The sequence below is a fragment of the Hemicordylus capensis genome, chromosome 15 (assembly GCF_027244095.1).
Source record: "Hemicordylus capensis ecotype Gifberg chromosome 15, rHemCap1.1.pri, whole genome shotgun sequence".
Taxonomy (NCBI): domain Eukaryota; kingdom Metazoa; phylum Chordata; class Lepidosauria; order Squamata; family Cordylidae; genus Hemicordylus; species Hemicordylus capensis.
Window position 1 is genome coordinate 884,385 of NC_069671.1, and position 16,033 is coordinate 900,417.

At 55.0% G+C, this 16,033-nt stretch overlaps 1 protein-coding gene across 1 annotated transcript in view; it reads left to right on the top strand.

The window, feature by feature from the left end:
- The first annotated feature begins 520 nt into the window (after positions 1–520).
- Positions 521–16,033, top strand: part of SRRM4 (serine/arginine repetitive matrix 4) — a 120,342-nt gene continuing 104,829 nt past the window's right edge. Inside the window, exons 1-4 of the mRNA XM_053279873.1 lie at positions 521–567; positions 1,691–1,757; positions 2,167–2,263; positions 10,215–10,350. Of these exons, the coding sequence (XP_053135848.1) occupies positions 521–567; positions 1,691–1,757; positions 2,167–2,263; positions 10,215–10,350 (347 nt within the window). The remainder of the gene's footprint in view (positions 568–1,690; positions 1,758–2,166; positions 2,264–10,214; positions 10,351–16,033) is intronic.

The following is a 16,033-nucleotide window of genomic DNA, read 5'->3' on the forward strand; positions in this document are numbered from 1 at the left end:
ATTTCTAAAACTTATTTTTGTCCAACGTCTAAAAAACCATGGGAGAATAATTATCTTCAATTGACACCTAAATTATTTATTTATAAATAATAGCAGCTGCAGGCATTTTGTATTCCACAGGCAAGTGAAGTATAGCAGAACTATCGTCAAATATGGACTGCTGGTGGATGTGGGAACTGAAACGGATGGCCCAGAAATTCAGGACCAACAAAGGGAAGTTCTTCTTCACACAGTGCATCTTTAATCAATGGAATTCCCTGCCTCGGGATGTGGTGATGACTACCAGCTTTAAAAGGGGCTCAGACCGATGCCTGGTGGATAGGGCTATCAGTGGCTGCTAGTCCTGATGGCTAGCGATAGGCCACCTCCAGCCTCAGAGGCAGGAGGCCTCTCAGTAGCAGTTGCAGGGGAGCAGCAGCAGCAGCAGCAGCAGAGAGGGCGTGCTGCTCCCTGCCCTTTCCTCCTGCTGTGCCTGTGCAGACTCTGCTGGCCGGGTCCACTGTGATCCACCCCCTTGCAGATGAACTCGGGCACATACGGGTTGACCACAGATATGGTGACCTGGTGGTAAGTCTTCTTCCCTTTGCCTCTGGCGGCGTGGAGAGCCCAAGGGGCCCTCCCTTCCTCTGGCTGAAGCAGGAGTGCCTTCGGGAGTCCACACATGCTCTTCCTCAAAATTTGCCATTAAAGCAAATACTAGGAAACACGAGACGTCTCCACCACCCTCTCATTCAGCGGAACTTCTCACCATTTGGAAACTGGGAGTGCCTAAGAAGGGCTGCTGGCTTAAAAAGAAACAACTCTTGCTAAGAACGTGCTTTCGATTTTACCTTATTTATGGCACATGATTGTTGTGATGGGCATAATGGTTGGAATGCATAGCATGGAGAGAGTAGAAAAGGACACACACACACACACACACACACACACACACACACACACCCCTCTCCCACAAAACTTGAACTTGGGGGTCTTCCAATTAAATTATTGAGGAGTCAATCCAGGACAGAAAAATGTCATTTGTGGGATTTGCTGCCAGAAGACGCTTGGTGGTGATGGAGGCTCTAAAAGAAGATTGCACAGAGTGTGCACCTCTTCCCAAAGTGCCGGCAGAGCCTCCCAGGCATCCCCACGGCTGAGCCGGGCACCTCTGGCACGTGGGCACCCTAGCCGGTGGCCTAGCTGGCCTGTGCCGTTGGGCCAACGGAGATTTCTCTCCCTGCCATCCTTCGAGCCCAGCCGCACAAGCAGACCACTAGTCCTTCTGGGACCCTTTCCCAGGTTAATGGAAACACACCTTTCCAACCCAATTCTGCGTCGAGTGGGATGGAGCGAGGACCTGGCTTTTATTCGCCTTGAAATTCACAGGCCAAACTATCCCTGTCTGATGGCTCGGGGGAACGGAATCCAGCCTGACAAGATGGTGGGATCCTGGCGGCTGGCCTCAGGGTTGCAAACGGAGGAGCCCGCCTGCCGTTCCCAACACTGGCAGGCAGTACTTCGTCCTAAATCCTCACTGCATTTTGCATGAGACGAGCTGCTCTCTGGGTGATGCTGGGGCAAGGCCAGTCTGGGTGCTCCTTGGAAGAGACCAAGCACTCCACGGGGGGGGGGGAGACGGGGGGCAGCTGTGCCTTTTGTCTGCTTGGTCAACGACATGCCTCTCCTCTCTTTGCTCGCCTCTGCTCAGCTGTTGCTGCGGATTCATCGCCGAGGCGCAGGAGCTGTCCAAGGTGCTGAGCAGCGTCTCCTCCAGGGTGCCGAGGGAGGGCCCAAGGCTGCAGCTTCTCAGGCAGCAGCAACCCCACCACCCATGCACGGGGGGGGGGGGACGTGGCCCTGCTGTGGGGGGAGGCAGCAGAGCCTTGGGGCTCCAGCAAGGTGGCCATATGGAGCAGGGTGCACAAGCAGAGTTGGGACAGGAACGCAGGAAGCCTGGCAGCATCTCCAAGATCGGGCTGAGAGAGACTCCTGCCTGCAACCTGGGAGAAGCCGCTGCTGCCAGTCTGTTAAGCTAGGGTCTGACTGAGCTCAGGTCTGACTCAGTATATGGCAGCTTCCTATGGCCCTCTGCCCCACCTATATTTGGGGAGGGCTATTGGATCTCCCTGTAGCCTCCTCCTCTTCTAACTCAACACACCCAGCTCCTTTCCTTGCTCCTCACAGGATGGGATGCCCGAGCAGCTTCTCACTCTCTTTGTGGCCACCCTCTGCTGCACTTGTTCCATTTCATCACCATCCCTTCTGGCCAGGGGCTCTTCAGGTAATCCCTGATCTCTAAAGGGAAAGTCCTGCCCTGCCCCTTCATGTTTCTGGAGAGACGCTTCATCCCTAGGTGGAAAATCAAGACTGGGCAAGTCTGTTTGGCCTGGGCACTGGGAGGTGCTGGCAAATGCCACCCTGCACCAGCTATTCTGTGTGCTCGGAATATAGTTCGGGGATGATTAAGAAGGGGGGAAGCCGGGGCCAAGGCAGCGGGGGGGGGGAGGGAGAGGCGCAAACAGGAGGCTGCGCATGGAAGCCGGCTCTGGATCTGGGGGTGCTCTTATCGTGTTTGCTTTCCTGTGTTCTGCTCCCAGTGGCAAACCCTTTTCTCTCTTTTCTTGTAGAAGATGTTTGCTGGAAAAATAAAATAGGCAGCAAACCTCCCTCGAAGCTGGACTCACCTCCTGTGCCTCTGGTGGTTTTCTGCAGACCCGAATGCAGAGGGGCCAGGGGAACTGGGCTGGGGCAAGTGGGAGGGCTGTGTGGCCCAGCCCCCGGCAGCCTGGTCAGCCTAGCCAAAGGCCACGCAATGGCTGAGCCAGGGGCGTAACTACCATTAGGCAAGGGGAGGCAGTCGTCTTGGGGCCCCACTGCCTCGAGGGCCCCCCCAGAGGCACATCACATGACTCCCCACCCGCCCATGTTGCACCCCCTATGAATTATGTTGAGTCTCTTGGAGATCAGCAGGAGCAGAGAGTAAAAAAACTAGATTCAATGTGAACTAGATATTCACCGTATTCATAATGGGGATGGGAGTGTGAGTGCACAATCTATTGTGAAGTGTGTTTGTGTGCGTATATCAGTGAAGGGCCCATTTTAAAATCTTGTCTCTGGGCCCCCTCCAACCTTGCTACGCCCCTGGGCTGAGCTAGATCATTTCTGCCTCCGGGTCTCCGTTGGCACAGCTGAGAGAAGAGTGGGGCGGGGGGGGGCTTCCTTTTCTGAGCAGCCATTCAAGCAAATCGAGAGCAGAAAGAGAGGTCAAGATGGTGTGCATGCACGGGGGGGGGGCACTCTGTGCTTTTTTTTTAAGGGACACGAAGCAACGTCACGTGACTTCTCCTGTTTTACATCCCCCCCCCCGCAATGTTTACTGATTTGCTTTTGCTATCAGAGATGGGAGGGAGGAGAGAGAGTGGGCACTGATGCCCCCCCACACACACTCTGTCAGTAGCACCCTTTCAAGCATTACTGCACAATGAGAGCCAGTGACTTAAAAACACAAAAAAACCAGAAATCAAGCGGAGAGTCTTTGGAAGCGGAAGTCTTTGTGAGAGATTGGACTCTGCCGCTTTCCTGCAGGGTGTCAGTGAGCGCATCCTCCCAATGGCCCCCCTTCCGGGGCTCAAAGGGAGGGGATTCTTCACCACATAGGAACAGCATAGGAACCTAGGAAGCTACCATATTCTGAGTCAGACCCTTGGTCCACCTAGCTCAGTATTGTCTTCACAGACTGGCAGCGGCTTCTCCAAGGTTGCATGGATGTTCTCCCACTGGGCTCCGGCCCCCTCCCAGCTGCAGCTCCTCTCTTTGGGGGGCGCCTCACTGCTGCATGGAGCTTGCTGGCTCTGCCCCCACCCCACCCCCATGGCCACGTCTCAGCAGAGAGCTGGGAAGCCAGACAGCTGGTGGCTTCAACGGTCCCGAGGTATTGGCCAGGCCTATGCCTGGGAGCTGCTGACACAGGGGACCATGACACAGGCACAGCCCTGACGGCGTGGCCTGATTTCCCCATCCTTCCCCCAGGGAGCTCAGGGCAGCAACCTCCCCCTCACTGGAATCCTCACCACACCCCAGTGGGCTCGGTTCGGCTGAGGGAGTGCAACTGGCCCACGGTCAGCCAGCGGGCTTCATGGCCAAGCAGGGATTTGAAGCTGGTTCTCTCCAGCCCTTAGTTTGACACTCTAACCACTAGGGTTGACTGCCTGTAGGCTCTGGACAACCTTGGCAAATCCTGCGTTCGACACTTCTGGAATTCTGTTTTGACCTGCAGAATTTCTGCAAAGGCTTCTGGCACGGAAACATGCACATTTGGGCAGAGCTCTTGGTCCATTGGTACTGGTTTTGCAAGTGCACACAGAGAGGCGTTATTAAGGCCTTTTCCTAGAATACAGCAGAAAACAAAGGGAAGCCAGGCCCAAACTCCTGAGCTGTCGAGAGCTCAGAGTTGGGATTAGAGCGTCCAACACTCGAGGAATTGGTGTGTGACCTTGGGACCCCCCTGGATCCCGCAGCTCCTAAATAGGCTTTCTAAAAATAGCGAGCACACATCACCCGCCAGGTTGGGTTGTTAATAACTGGCGCGAGGTTTATGCATGTGGTGGGAGCTGCTTTGGGTGGGATTCTTTGCTTGGGCAGCGGTGCAGCGATGCATCCAATAACATTTTGCTGCCTTCCAAAGATAGTCATCTGGTAGCTGCAGCCGCCAACTGATAACTTTTTAAGCGGTTTCAAGGCAAACAGGATTAGCAGGAAGAGCAGGACAGAGAGAGAGAGAAGGCAGGCCCTCTCTGGCTTTGAGAGAATGAATTTCTGCTTCCCCTGGCGAGGGAAGGGGAAATGCTCCCTCAAGGAGACCGGTGTGTCCTCTGCAAGGCATGTCCATGGATGTGTGCAGGAAGGGCAGGGTGCACCCTGGGCCCCAAACCTTGTGCAGAAAGTAATACCGGGCGGCACAACTCAAATGCCCTGGTGGGCCGGAACCATCCACAGCTTGGCATGCAGGGGCTGAGGTCAGTTTTTAGCACATTACTTTACAATTAAAAATATGATTAGTTACTTGTGGATCTATTCCCCCTGTCTATGGACCCGTAGTTTCAACCAAAGATAGTGGCCAGAAAATAGGTCCTGTCCCTGCTCAATCAGTGGGGCCCCTGCCAGCCCCAAAGTGCCTGCCAGCCCCAAACAAATGCCAACTCAACTCCTCTCCTCTCCCTAAATTGTCATTGCTTTCAGGCTGCAGTACTAGGCATGCTTACATGGGAGTAAGACTCACTGGGTACACCATGGGACATATTTCTAAGAAAACATGCATAGGATCATGCTATACGGCAGTTTCCAGCTCTTGTGGTGCTGCAGGATACCTGGGGGGCCTACGGGGCTGATCCAGCCTCTGGGCCTTCTGTTATAGATGGATGAAGGGCCAGACTCAATAGAAGGCAGCTTCCTTTGTCCCAGCTTCATATGTCCACGTGCTCTTAGGAATGTTCTTTGCTGAATGTCCAAGGAGGCAGAGGGAGCTCTCCGTGGTCCTGATGCGGCTCTCTGAACTGTGTCTGTTCCCTTCCAGCTCTCGTCCGAGGCAGGCTGGGCGGCTTTGTGCCCTTGTGCTGCCAATACATTACAAAGAGGTGTAATTAATGCATGCATTCGTGGTTAACTTGTGCAGGCGGGTGGCAGAGATCCAGCAAGTGGCTCCCAAGGTAGCCAGACAAAGCCTCTCGCTCCGAGAGATGTCTGGCACACAGGCTTGCCATGGCAACTTATCCGATGGCGCAAGGAGATCGTTTTATCTCTCTCAGCCGATTAATTCTCAGAGCTTTGCTGTCTAAACATTTTTTTTTAACAGAAAGATAAGATTCCTGAGTTGCTGGTGATTTTGCGTTCAAGATCAAATCCAATTTCGGTGGTGAAATATGAGTCTTCTGCCGGCTTTCCTCCCCTCCCCAGATACTCTCTCCTTTCTTTCTCCTGCTTTGCACTGTTGCAAATAGGAGATAATGTGGCTCAAATAGTGCTAAGCTCAAACCATCTTTTGACAGCGGTTTCATTCTGTCGCATTCACAGTAGCTGCTCTGCAAAGAGGGCAGTGAACCACCACCCCCCATGGCTGTTAACAGCCACTGTGGGGGACCTGAGTTTAGTTCCCTTTCATTAGAGTTGGACCCATCTTCAGTGGGGCCATGCGGCAGTGGAGGCTCATCCTAAATAGCCGGGCGGGGGGCACCCAAGAGGCAGTCGGGCTGCTCCTCTCGCTCCTGCACTGCCTACAGGCTGGCCCAATCTCCCTTGATCGGGCAGAGCTGCACTGCTAACCTGACAAATGGCCTGCCTGCAGCGTGGCTCTTGGGCCGGGTGGGAGAGAAAGGAATGACCTGAGCTGCTGCTGGGAAGCAGAGGCAGCTGTGCCTCCTTTGGATTCCTCTTGCCATGAGGGTATCGAGGACAGATCCTGCACCCCGTGACACTGCAGGAACAAGCTGGGAGGCAAAGTCAGGGCTGCATTTCCGCTGCTAGTGCATACCTGGCAGTCCTACCAGAGTGCCAAGGAGGAGGTGTCTCGCAGTGTCCAGCCCCAGCGTAGGTGAGGGCAGGCAGAACACCGTCCAAGGTCAGGAGCAAAGCTGGCGGGATGCAGGCCTCTCAGGACCCTGGAGAGATCACAGGGAGAACTTGTGCTCGGACAGAAGCTCCGTCTCAACTGAGCCCTTTAATACTGTCTGTGGATCTCCCAAATGGTTCCCCCTCCCAAGTGGGTCTGGCTGCCCTTCCCGAGTTCCACCTCCTGGTTGAGAAGTGCAGATTTCTGAAGGGGCCACCCCCTGGGCTGGAGCTGGGCACTCCTTTCCCTTGCCACGATTTCTTGCCAGGTCTGTTTCCTGCCCCGGCAAGCACACTCAGTGGCGTGTCAGGCCCATGGGAGTAGGTCTGTGCACAAAACTGGATTTTGCGGTTTGGTTCAAGTTCAAATCAGACTCGAACTGGGGGTCCCATCGAACCAGGGGACCCATCTCTGTACACAAACCAGGAGGCCCATCTTGAACTGGGGGTGGGTGGGATGGTTCGAGTACTGGTTCCATGGAACTGGCCACTGGTCTGGTTCAAATTCAAACTGGGGGTCAAACTGCTTCGAAGTGGTTCTGCCACAGTGAATAATGGGAATTCGAATCGGCCTGTCATTCCCTATAGGTAGTGCCTAAGGACAGCAAAACAGGTTAGGTGGTACGTCATGAGAGGTGCTGCCTACTACTCAACCCACAAAGCAATCTGAGTTGGGTGGTAGATAGGTTCGATAATAGCTGGTTCGAATTCCCATTATTCTCCATGGCAGAACCAAACAGCACTGCAAATTCAAACACACACACTTTTTAAAAAGGGATTCTCTGGCAGAACACGGCACAAAGCAGACCCAAAAAAGCATCAGATTCTGTGCCAGCCACCCAGTGCCTGCCAACACATCACTGCCACCACAAATTGCTCTCCAGACACACACAATTATTCCATAGCAGCAGCAGCAGCAGCAGCCCCCTCTTGACAAAATAACATAAGAACAGGCCCAAGGTGGCCTCTGTTTTGCCCGGGGGGGGGCCCACCAGGGCCCACCCCTGACTCTGAGTGTACATCATCTAGAATGCAGGATGCACCAAGTCAGACCACCAGACCACCGTCCACAGTGTGCGGTGAGGACAGACAGGCACGTGTCCGGGAGCAAATCTCACACTAGGAACCAACCACAGAGAGATTTCACTGCCACACCAGACCAAACCTCCGGGCTCAGGAAGGGCGGGCCAGCAGGCAGACAGGCACCTGGCAAGGCGACTGAGTTCTTCTGCCTTTGCCCATCTGAGAGCCAGCCACAGCAAGCAGACTGAAGTGTGTGTGCCTGCGGAGAGAGCGGAAAGAAAGCCACATGCTTGGTGAGAAGTTGTCTTCCTTCTTTTCGTGTCTGCAGTGCAGGTTGGGCCGGGTCCTGGCTGTCAGCCCGCAGGCTGACAGGCATCAGGGAGCCAGTTTAGACTCATCGTGGGCCTGTGTGTGTGTGTGTGTGTGTGTGTAGGCGCAGGCGTGGATGTCTGGCTGTGCTGCAGGAGCAAACAACCAACAACATTTTGAAGCCACTGCCAGCCAAAAAACCACCTGTGCTCTGCCACAGCCTCTGACGGGTGCTGGCCCAGGGCCCCAGTCCATCCTCACCAGCCTGGCAGTGGTGTGCATGTGTGTCTGTGTGTGTCAGCAGCACAAACGGGCAGACGGTGATGCATTCGGGTTGGCCAGGTGAGCTAGTGTTGCAGCCGGTGGGGGTGGCCAGGAGTCACTCACCTCTCCGCATCCAGCTTGGGATGGCCCAGCAGGGGGAGGTTGGCCTTCAGGAAGACCAGCTGCTCCACCAAGCCAGCATCCAAGCGTGAGCGATGGGGGCTCACCACGTCCCCGGCCACGGAGAACACCACTGGTTGGGGGGCAGGAGAGGAGCCGTCTGGCAAAGATGGCCAAGTCTGGCCAGTGGGCTCCCCAGAGGCATCTGGTTGGCCGCCGTGTGGAACAGGATGCTGGACTAGATGGGCCTCTTTGAGCCTGATCCAGCAGGGCTGTTCTGATGTTCTGATGTTCTTATGTTTACCTTTCCCCATATTTATTTTTATTTATTGTTAAATTTATACACCGCCTTTTATTAAAACAAACTGGTAGCCAGTGCAGCTCTTTCGGAATGGGTGTGATGTGCTCCCACCGGGCAGCTCCAGGTAAAACCCTCACTGCCGCATTTTGCACTAGCTGCAGTTTCCGGATATTCTTCAAGGGCAGCCCCACGTAGAGCTCATTACAGTAATCCAGCCATGACGTTACTAAGGCATATGCCCCCACTCAGGCTTTAAGACCGTCTTCGGATGCCCAGGAGCAACGAGGCCCCTGTCAAATGAGGTGAGGCTGGTGGCTGCTAGGGAGAGGGCCTTTTTGGTGGCAACACCCCGTCTGTGGAATAGCGCCCCCCAGTGAGGCTTGCCCGGCGTCACTCTGTTCTTTTAGACTCCAGATGAAGGCCTTTCTGTTCATGCAGGCTTTTAAATTTTTTTTAATGTTCTGTATTCTGTATATTATATTGTAATTTGTTCATCTTGTTTTATGTATTTTTGTTGGATCTTTTTTAAAACTGTTGTGTTCTTGTGAGCTGCCCAGTGAACAACTTGTTAGGGGGCGGCTAACAATTAAAGGTGGCTGCTGATTCCAATAAGCCACCTTTGGAGCCCGCTTTAGGCTGAAACGAGTGTTGTGTGACGCAGGCCTTGCCGGACAAGGAGATGAGATGTTTTAAGGTGCCTTTGGTGGGCAGAAGCGGCAGGCCTCTTCAATCCTCCTCTCGGCTGACTTTCCGGGCCAGGCTTGCCAGAAACCTGACTCGAAGTTGGAGTCCGGCTGCTCGTCCCTGGAGCCGGGGAGGCTCCTTCCTGCCCACCTTGCCTGTCTCCGCCGCCTCCCTTCCCCACCAGCGCCTTATTGACTACTCCCCAGTTATGATGCGCTCAGTCGTTCCTCCCTCCCTTTGGCTTTCTCTTCCAGCGTGTGTTTGTTTTCCATTTGCAAGGCAGATACAAGGCAAGCCTCAGTCACAACACAGCACGCTCCACTGCCTTTGAAAAAGGAGAACACAATCAGCGCACACCCTCCTGTTCCGGAGCAAGGAGGCCGCCGGGAGGGGGGACGCGCCTGCCTTTGTCTGGTGATGGGTCTTAACTGGGACTGGAGAGAGCCCACCCCACACCCAAACAAAAGGAGCCCTTGGCTTCGCTCTTGGTTCTCTCCAGAGGAGCCCCGGCAAGACGCTGTCAATTAGCTAGGCGGACAAGGACAGGAGGAGAAACCACTCCATCCCGAAGGGTGGGAATCCGTCCCGTTCCCCTCAGTCCTAGAGCTGCAAGCCGGCCTCGGAGGCAGGGGAGCTGTCCAGCACACACAGCAAGGCGTCGGGTTTCAGGGCCCAGTTGCGGGTGCATCCGGGTTGCTCTCCAGCCTGGTAACCGGAGGAGGAGTCTCCCGCCAAGGAACTGGGCCACAGGGGTGTTGCACCAGCCAGTGAGAGCATCGGAGCTGCCCTGCCAGCCCACGCCTTGGCGCATCAGCCGGGCCCTGACCCAGAGCCTGCTGGGGTGCCCGATCCTCCGGAAGAGGGCTCAGAGAGCTGGGAGACTTCAAGGGGCCAGCTTGTCTTCGTGCTCATGGCCATTTTGTGGCAGGGGGCGGTGCTGAGGAGCAGGAGCTGGAGCGGGTGGCCGGCCAGATGCTCCGACACTGTGCACTCCCTGCCAGGGCCAAAATCCCAGCATCTCCACCAGGACACTCCCACTCGTCCTCCTCGGCCTGCAGCCGCCTGTAAGGCTCCTGCTCCACATCCAGGACATTCAGGATGGGGTGCGAGAGCCTCAGTGGGGTCTTCTGGGCCAGGCTCTGGTTGCCTGGGGTCCAGGATTCCTCAGACCGGTCCACCGAGGATCTTTAATGGGCCTCGGAGGGGCCAATGGCAGGAGAGAGAGGGCATGCCTTCATCTCCTGGCTGTGGTTTCCCCAGAGGCATCTGGAAGGTCAATCTGGGAAACAGGATGCTGGGCAAGAGAAGCCTTGGGCCTGATCCACCAAGGCTCTTTTTATTTAAGGTGGCCACAGCAGTTGCTCCCATTGACTTCTATGGGCTATTACAGTGCTGTGGCTGTAAACATGGTAGTGGTGCAGTTCCTGTGGCTTTGCCCAGTAGTAGCCAAAGGAGAATCCCTCGAGGTCACCCCCCCACCCCCACCACGCACAGTCACACTCCAACATATGACCTCCCACCAGCTTCTTGCAAACCGAATCTTCTCAGCCCAGACCCCACAGGCATCAGAACCTCATCTGGGATGCTTGCAGCGCCCAGAGCCAGAATCCACTGAGATGCCATCAGCGGAGAAGCCCCCATGGCCATCAGCACGGACCAGGACCAGGGACTCCTCCCCTCAAGATGACACCCCAGCCAGAGAACCTTCAAAATCAGGGGCCCGATATGAGCCACGTTCTTCAGAGGGAGTAAGAACGCCCATGTATGTCTTCTTTCCCCTGCCCCACCTTATCCTCCCAGCAACCCTGTGGGGCAGTTAGGGTGAGAGAGGGTGATGGAGTGTGACCCTGTAAGCTTCATGCGTAAGTGGGACCTGGAATCACAGCCTCCCTCTCTAGCCCTAGCCTTGAACACTCAATATCACTTTGTATGTTGCCACCTTGAGATATTTTCCTTCTTCTGACACTGTTGACTGTATTTTGGTGCAGAACACACCATATCATGCATGGCAGTAATCCAGCCTATCAGCAGGAGAGAGTGTCCAAGGTCCCCTTCCTTCCTTCCCTCCCTCCCTGAGTGACAGCTCGTATTTAAAGCAAGTCAGATATCCCACCTATTCTGCACGGCATGGATCTAATTAAAGAGGAAACACAGCAGATGGGAAAGCTGTGTTGTGCTTAGGAAACAGGGCGAGAGCGAATGATTTGGTTGTGCTTCTTGGCATCTCTTCCTTCTTTCTTTTGCCTGTTTTTGTCATGGCTACTTCCTGGGTTGGAACAACAGCCGAAGAAACTTCCAGGAGCAGCCTCAGCCTTTCACGAGCCAGAGGAGAGGAGGGCTCTCCAGCCATGACCATGTTTATAGGGTGTCCTAGGTACGCAGGAAGGTGTCTTATACTCAGTCAGACCCTTGATCCACCTAGTTCAGCCTTGTTGACATCAGGGGTTCCCCGGCCACAATAAATTGTTGCTGGGGGTGGTGGGAGTTGGAGCACCACAGGTTGGGAAGCCCTGGCCTACACTGGCTGGCAGAGGCTCTCTCAGGTTCCAGGCAGGAGTCTCTCCCAGCCCTACCTGGAGATGCTGCCAAGGATGGAACCCAGGACCTCCTGCCTGCAACTCAGATGCTCTGCCACTGAGCTATGAGCCCCGTTTCCCAGATTACACAATAATCCTGCCATAAACTCAGACCCACCTTCAACTAGTGTGCCCTCTCTGAACATAAGGCAGTCCAGTAGATGCCCTCCCACTATGGCAGAGATGCCCAACCGGATCCATCTGGCTGAGGTGCTCAGCCACCGACTGGCCCTCCATCCGCCTGTGGGTGTTCTTCTCCCAGTCACCTCACTGCAGTAGGCCAAGGCCCCCATCAGCTACCCAAGGAGAGCACTGGGGGCATAGCCTGTGTTTGCTCCTCTCCCCGGTGGCCCCTTGGAGAGAGAGAGAGAGAGAGAGAGACCCTGCTGAGCTATGGGGACAAGTCATGCTTGCTTCCACAAGACCAGCTCTCCTCTCCTAATCCTAACTGAGCAGCTGTCCACGTTCTTGACTGGCCATCTTGAGAATTCCCCAAGCAAGGTAGGAGGAGGAGAGGGGAGGGGAGAGCTCATCTGTGAGCTGGGGACGAGGCCGGGGGCACACGGGGAGTGCTGCTCCCCCCACACACACACACCCCACACCACAATGGAGCTGGGGACACGTGCTGGTCCTGCCCCTACTGCCTGCCTCCACATCCAGCTCACAGACCAGCATTTCCCCCTCCTCCCTTGCTCGTGGAATTTGGACAGTGACCGGTCGGGCACGCGCATGAGGGCAGGAGAAGCCTACTACCCACTACCCTGATGCTGATGGTGAGGACAGCCCTGCGATGCAGCCACGGCACCCAACTGTGCAGACCCAACCAGCATCCATTCCCCGGCTCCGGTTACATCTGGCACACGGCAGCCAGATCATCCAAAGCGTTTGCCAGGTCACTGCAATTTTGTAACCCCTTGTTGACACTGCTGCTACAGACACCGAGCAAGGGCACTGAATGCACAAAGAGGCATGGTGTGTGTTTCTTGGGAGTAATCCGTGGAGCTTTTTTGCAGCATGCACAATGCAGTTGTGTTGCACGGATCAGCCCGAGATGAACTCTCTATGGAAGGATGAACACAGTGCGCCAAGACTCCCAGGATAGTCTCGGCAAGGATGGTGACAGCTCTGCGGCTGGTGTCTCTCTCTTCTAGCAGCTTGTTCTGCTAGGAAACTGCAGTGGCTTTTATTTCCAGCACAGGAGCAAAGGCTCCACTCAGCTCCTCACTGTGACGCCACCCCCAAACCCCCCCAACCCCTCCAGGAAGACAAGAGCTCTCCTCTGCCCGAGTGTTTCCCCAGCATCTGAGGCTCAGCCAGGTCTGGATTCCGCGTTCCTGGAGGTTCCTGCCTGCGGTCAGAGGCTGGGACCTGGGCTCTGTTCCAGCCAGATCACGTGAAGAAACAAACCATCCCATTCTATTCTGCAGTGGCCGGCCAGACCCCACTTGGAAGACCATGTCCAGGTCTGGGAGCTGCCTTTGAAGGAGGGCATCAGTCAACTGGGGCTGGTTCAGAGGAGGGCATCCAAGATGGCAAAGGGAGCTGGCAACCAACCAAGTCCCACGAGAAAGGAGCTGGGTAGGTTCGCCTGGAGAAGAGAAGGCAACGAAGAGGAGACCTGACAGCCCTCTTCAACTATCTGAAGGGCTGTCACAGAGGAGGAGGAGGAGGAGGAGGAGGAGGAGGAGGAGGAGGAGGAGGAGGAGGAGGAGATGTTCTCCATGGCTCCCGAGGGCAGGGCGAGAACTCAAAGGAAGAAAATTCAGGCCAGACATCAGGAGGGATTTCCCCACAATAAGAAGAGCTGTTGGATGGACAGTGGTGCCTCTCCGTAGCTGGAGGCTTCAGTCACAGAGACTGCCGTCTCTCGGGGATGCTGAAGCAGAATCCTGCCCTCAGCCGAGGGCTGGATTAGAAGACTTCGAGGGGTCCCTTCCCACTCTAATCCTCCATGATCCTAAGCACGACCGAGTTTCCTTTCAACTACACACACAGAAGATGCATCGCTCAGCTATAGAGCACGTGCTCTCTGCATCTAGAAGTCTTGGTCTCCACCTAAGGCCAAAGGCCACTGACCCTGGGGGTGATGGGAGTTGTAGTCCAACAACATCTGCAGGAGACTACAAGCCAAAGGAAAGAAATCCACCTCCAACACCCACCCGCCCCCGATACTTCATCATCATCATTATTGTTTTAAAGGAAATTCTTCATTTTCCTAGAGCACAGTAGGCAACCTGGGGTCTCCAGCTCTTGCTGAACTCCCATCACCCACCACCACAATAAATTGTGGCCACCCAAGGCTGCTGCCTATCCATGTTCTAAAGGCTCAGGTTTCCCCTTCCCTTGTCCCTGAAATCACAGCTCCTGCCAACTTCCTGGCTAGGAGGAGGGCTAAAGGAGAAACGGCGGCCAGCCGGCCAGCTCCCTGGCCCAGGGCCCTCTTCCGTGGCCAGCTGGGTTCCTGCTGGAGAAAAGAGCCTCCTGGGTAATGACGCCGCCAGATCCAAGGCCTCCTGCGGCAGGCAAGCACCGTGGGCAGCTCTTCAGCAGCCATTGATCCACAGCGAGGAAATGACAGCTTTTAGCAGCAGCCATTAGACTTGAAGACGGTAATCAAATCTGGAGCTGTTTCCAGAGGTGCCCCTCAGAGTCCCAGAGGACGACGTGCTTCCCATCCCAATGCTGGCCGTGGCTTCCAGGCAGCCAGAGCTGCAGGTGCAAACAGACCACGAGGCTGACCTCCACCCTCCACGCCATCCACACAGGGACATAGGAAGCTGCCATAGACCGAGTCAGACCCTTGGTCTATCTTGCTCAGTATTGTCTGCCCAGACTGGCAGCGGCTTCTCCAAGGCTGCAGGCAGGAATCTCTCTCAGCCCGATCTTGGAGATGCTGCCAGGGAGGGAACTGGGAACTGGTGGAGTTGGTGTCGACTCCTGGCGGCCACAGAGCCCCGAGGTTGTCTTTGGCAGAGTACAGGAGGGGTTGGCCATGGCCATCTCCTGCGCTGTATGAGACGATGCCTTTCAGCACTTTCCTATATCCCTGCTGCCCAATAGAGGGTTTTTCCCCCCATAGTCTGGGAAACAGACCAGCAGGGATTTGAACCAGCAACCTAAAACTTTACAACATCCTGCACTAAAAGCCTGATTGAAAACAGGGGAGTTTTCAAAAGTGGTTTAAAAACAGCCAGAGATGGGGAGATTCGGATGTCCGTGTGTTCCAGAGCCTCAATGGGGCAACCCTAGAGAAGGCCCACTTTGGGGCCACCACCAAGTGAGTTGGTGGAAGCCGCAACCAGACCTCCCCCGATGATCTTCATGGGCGGTGGCGGGGTTCCTGAAGAAGGTGGCACTCTCTTAAGTCCCCTGGGCCCAAGCCATGCAGGGCTTTCTCGGCAGTACCAGCAGCTTGGATTTTGCCCAGAAACCGATTGGTAGTAGCCAGCCTAGTTCTTTCCGAACAGGAGTCCATGTGCTCTCTACAGGTGGCCCCGGAGACCAGCCTGGCTGCCATATTCTGCACCAGCTGCAGTTTCCAAACGACATACAAAAGCAGCCCCATGTGTGGGCTTGGAGGATCTCTTACTGGCAGGGGTGGGGTGGGGTGGGGGTGGCCTTTCAGGATGATGGTCCCCAAAGGGCTCACAGCCTAAAAAAGGAACCCAAGGCCTGCTGCATCAGGTATAGCCACTGGAGGGATGCTGTGCTGGGGCTGGAGAGGGCCAGTTGCTCTCCCCTTGCTATATGTAAAGAAAACCACCACTTTGAAAGGTGCCTCTTTGCCCAGTTAGCAGGGGCATGAGGACTACTTTCACCCCCTGTAAATGGGGAAGCCACATTGTGTGTGTGGGGGGGGACCTCTGGCTCAGCCCTAGTTCTGACCTATTTTGATGTTTTTTTGTGGGTTGTGGGTTTTTTTGTTTTTTGTTTTTTAAAGAACAGCCACAAACAGAAAGCTTTTACTCCTGCAAATAAATGTGTAATGGGCAAGCTGTAAAGCAGAGCAATAAAAACAGAAACAGCCGGAATTCCAAAGCAGCAATTTAGAGATAAATCAAAGTGGCATTGTTTAGTTTGAAAAGAAGCTGACGACGTTTTCAATCTTTCCCTAAAATCTCCTGCCATGGAATGTACCTTTTTGTCCTGGCATGGGAAATTGGCGTGCACG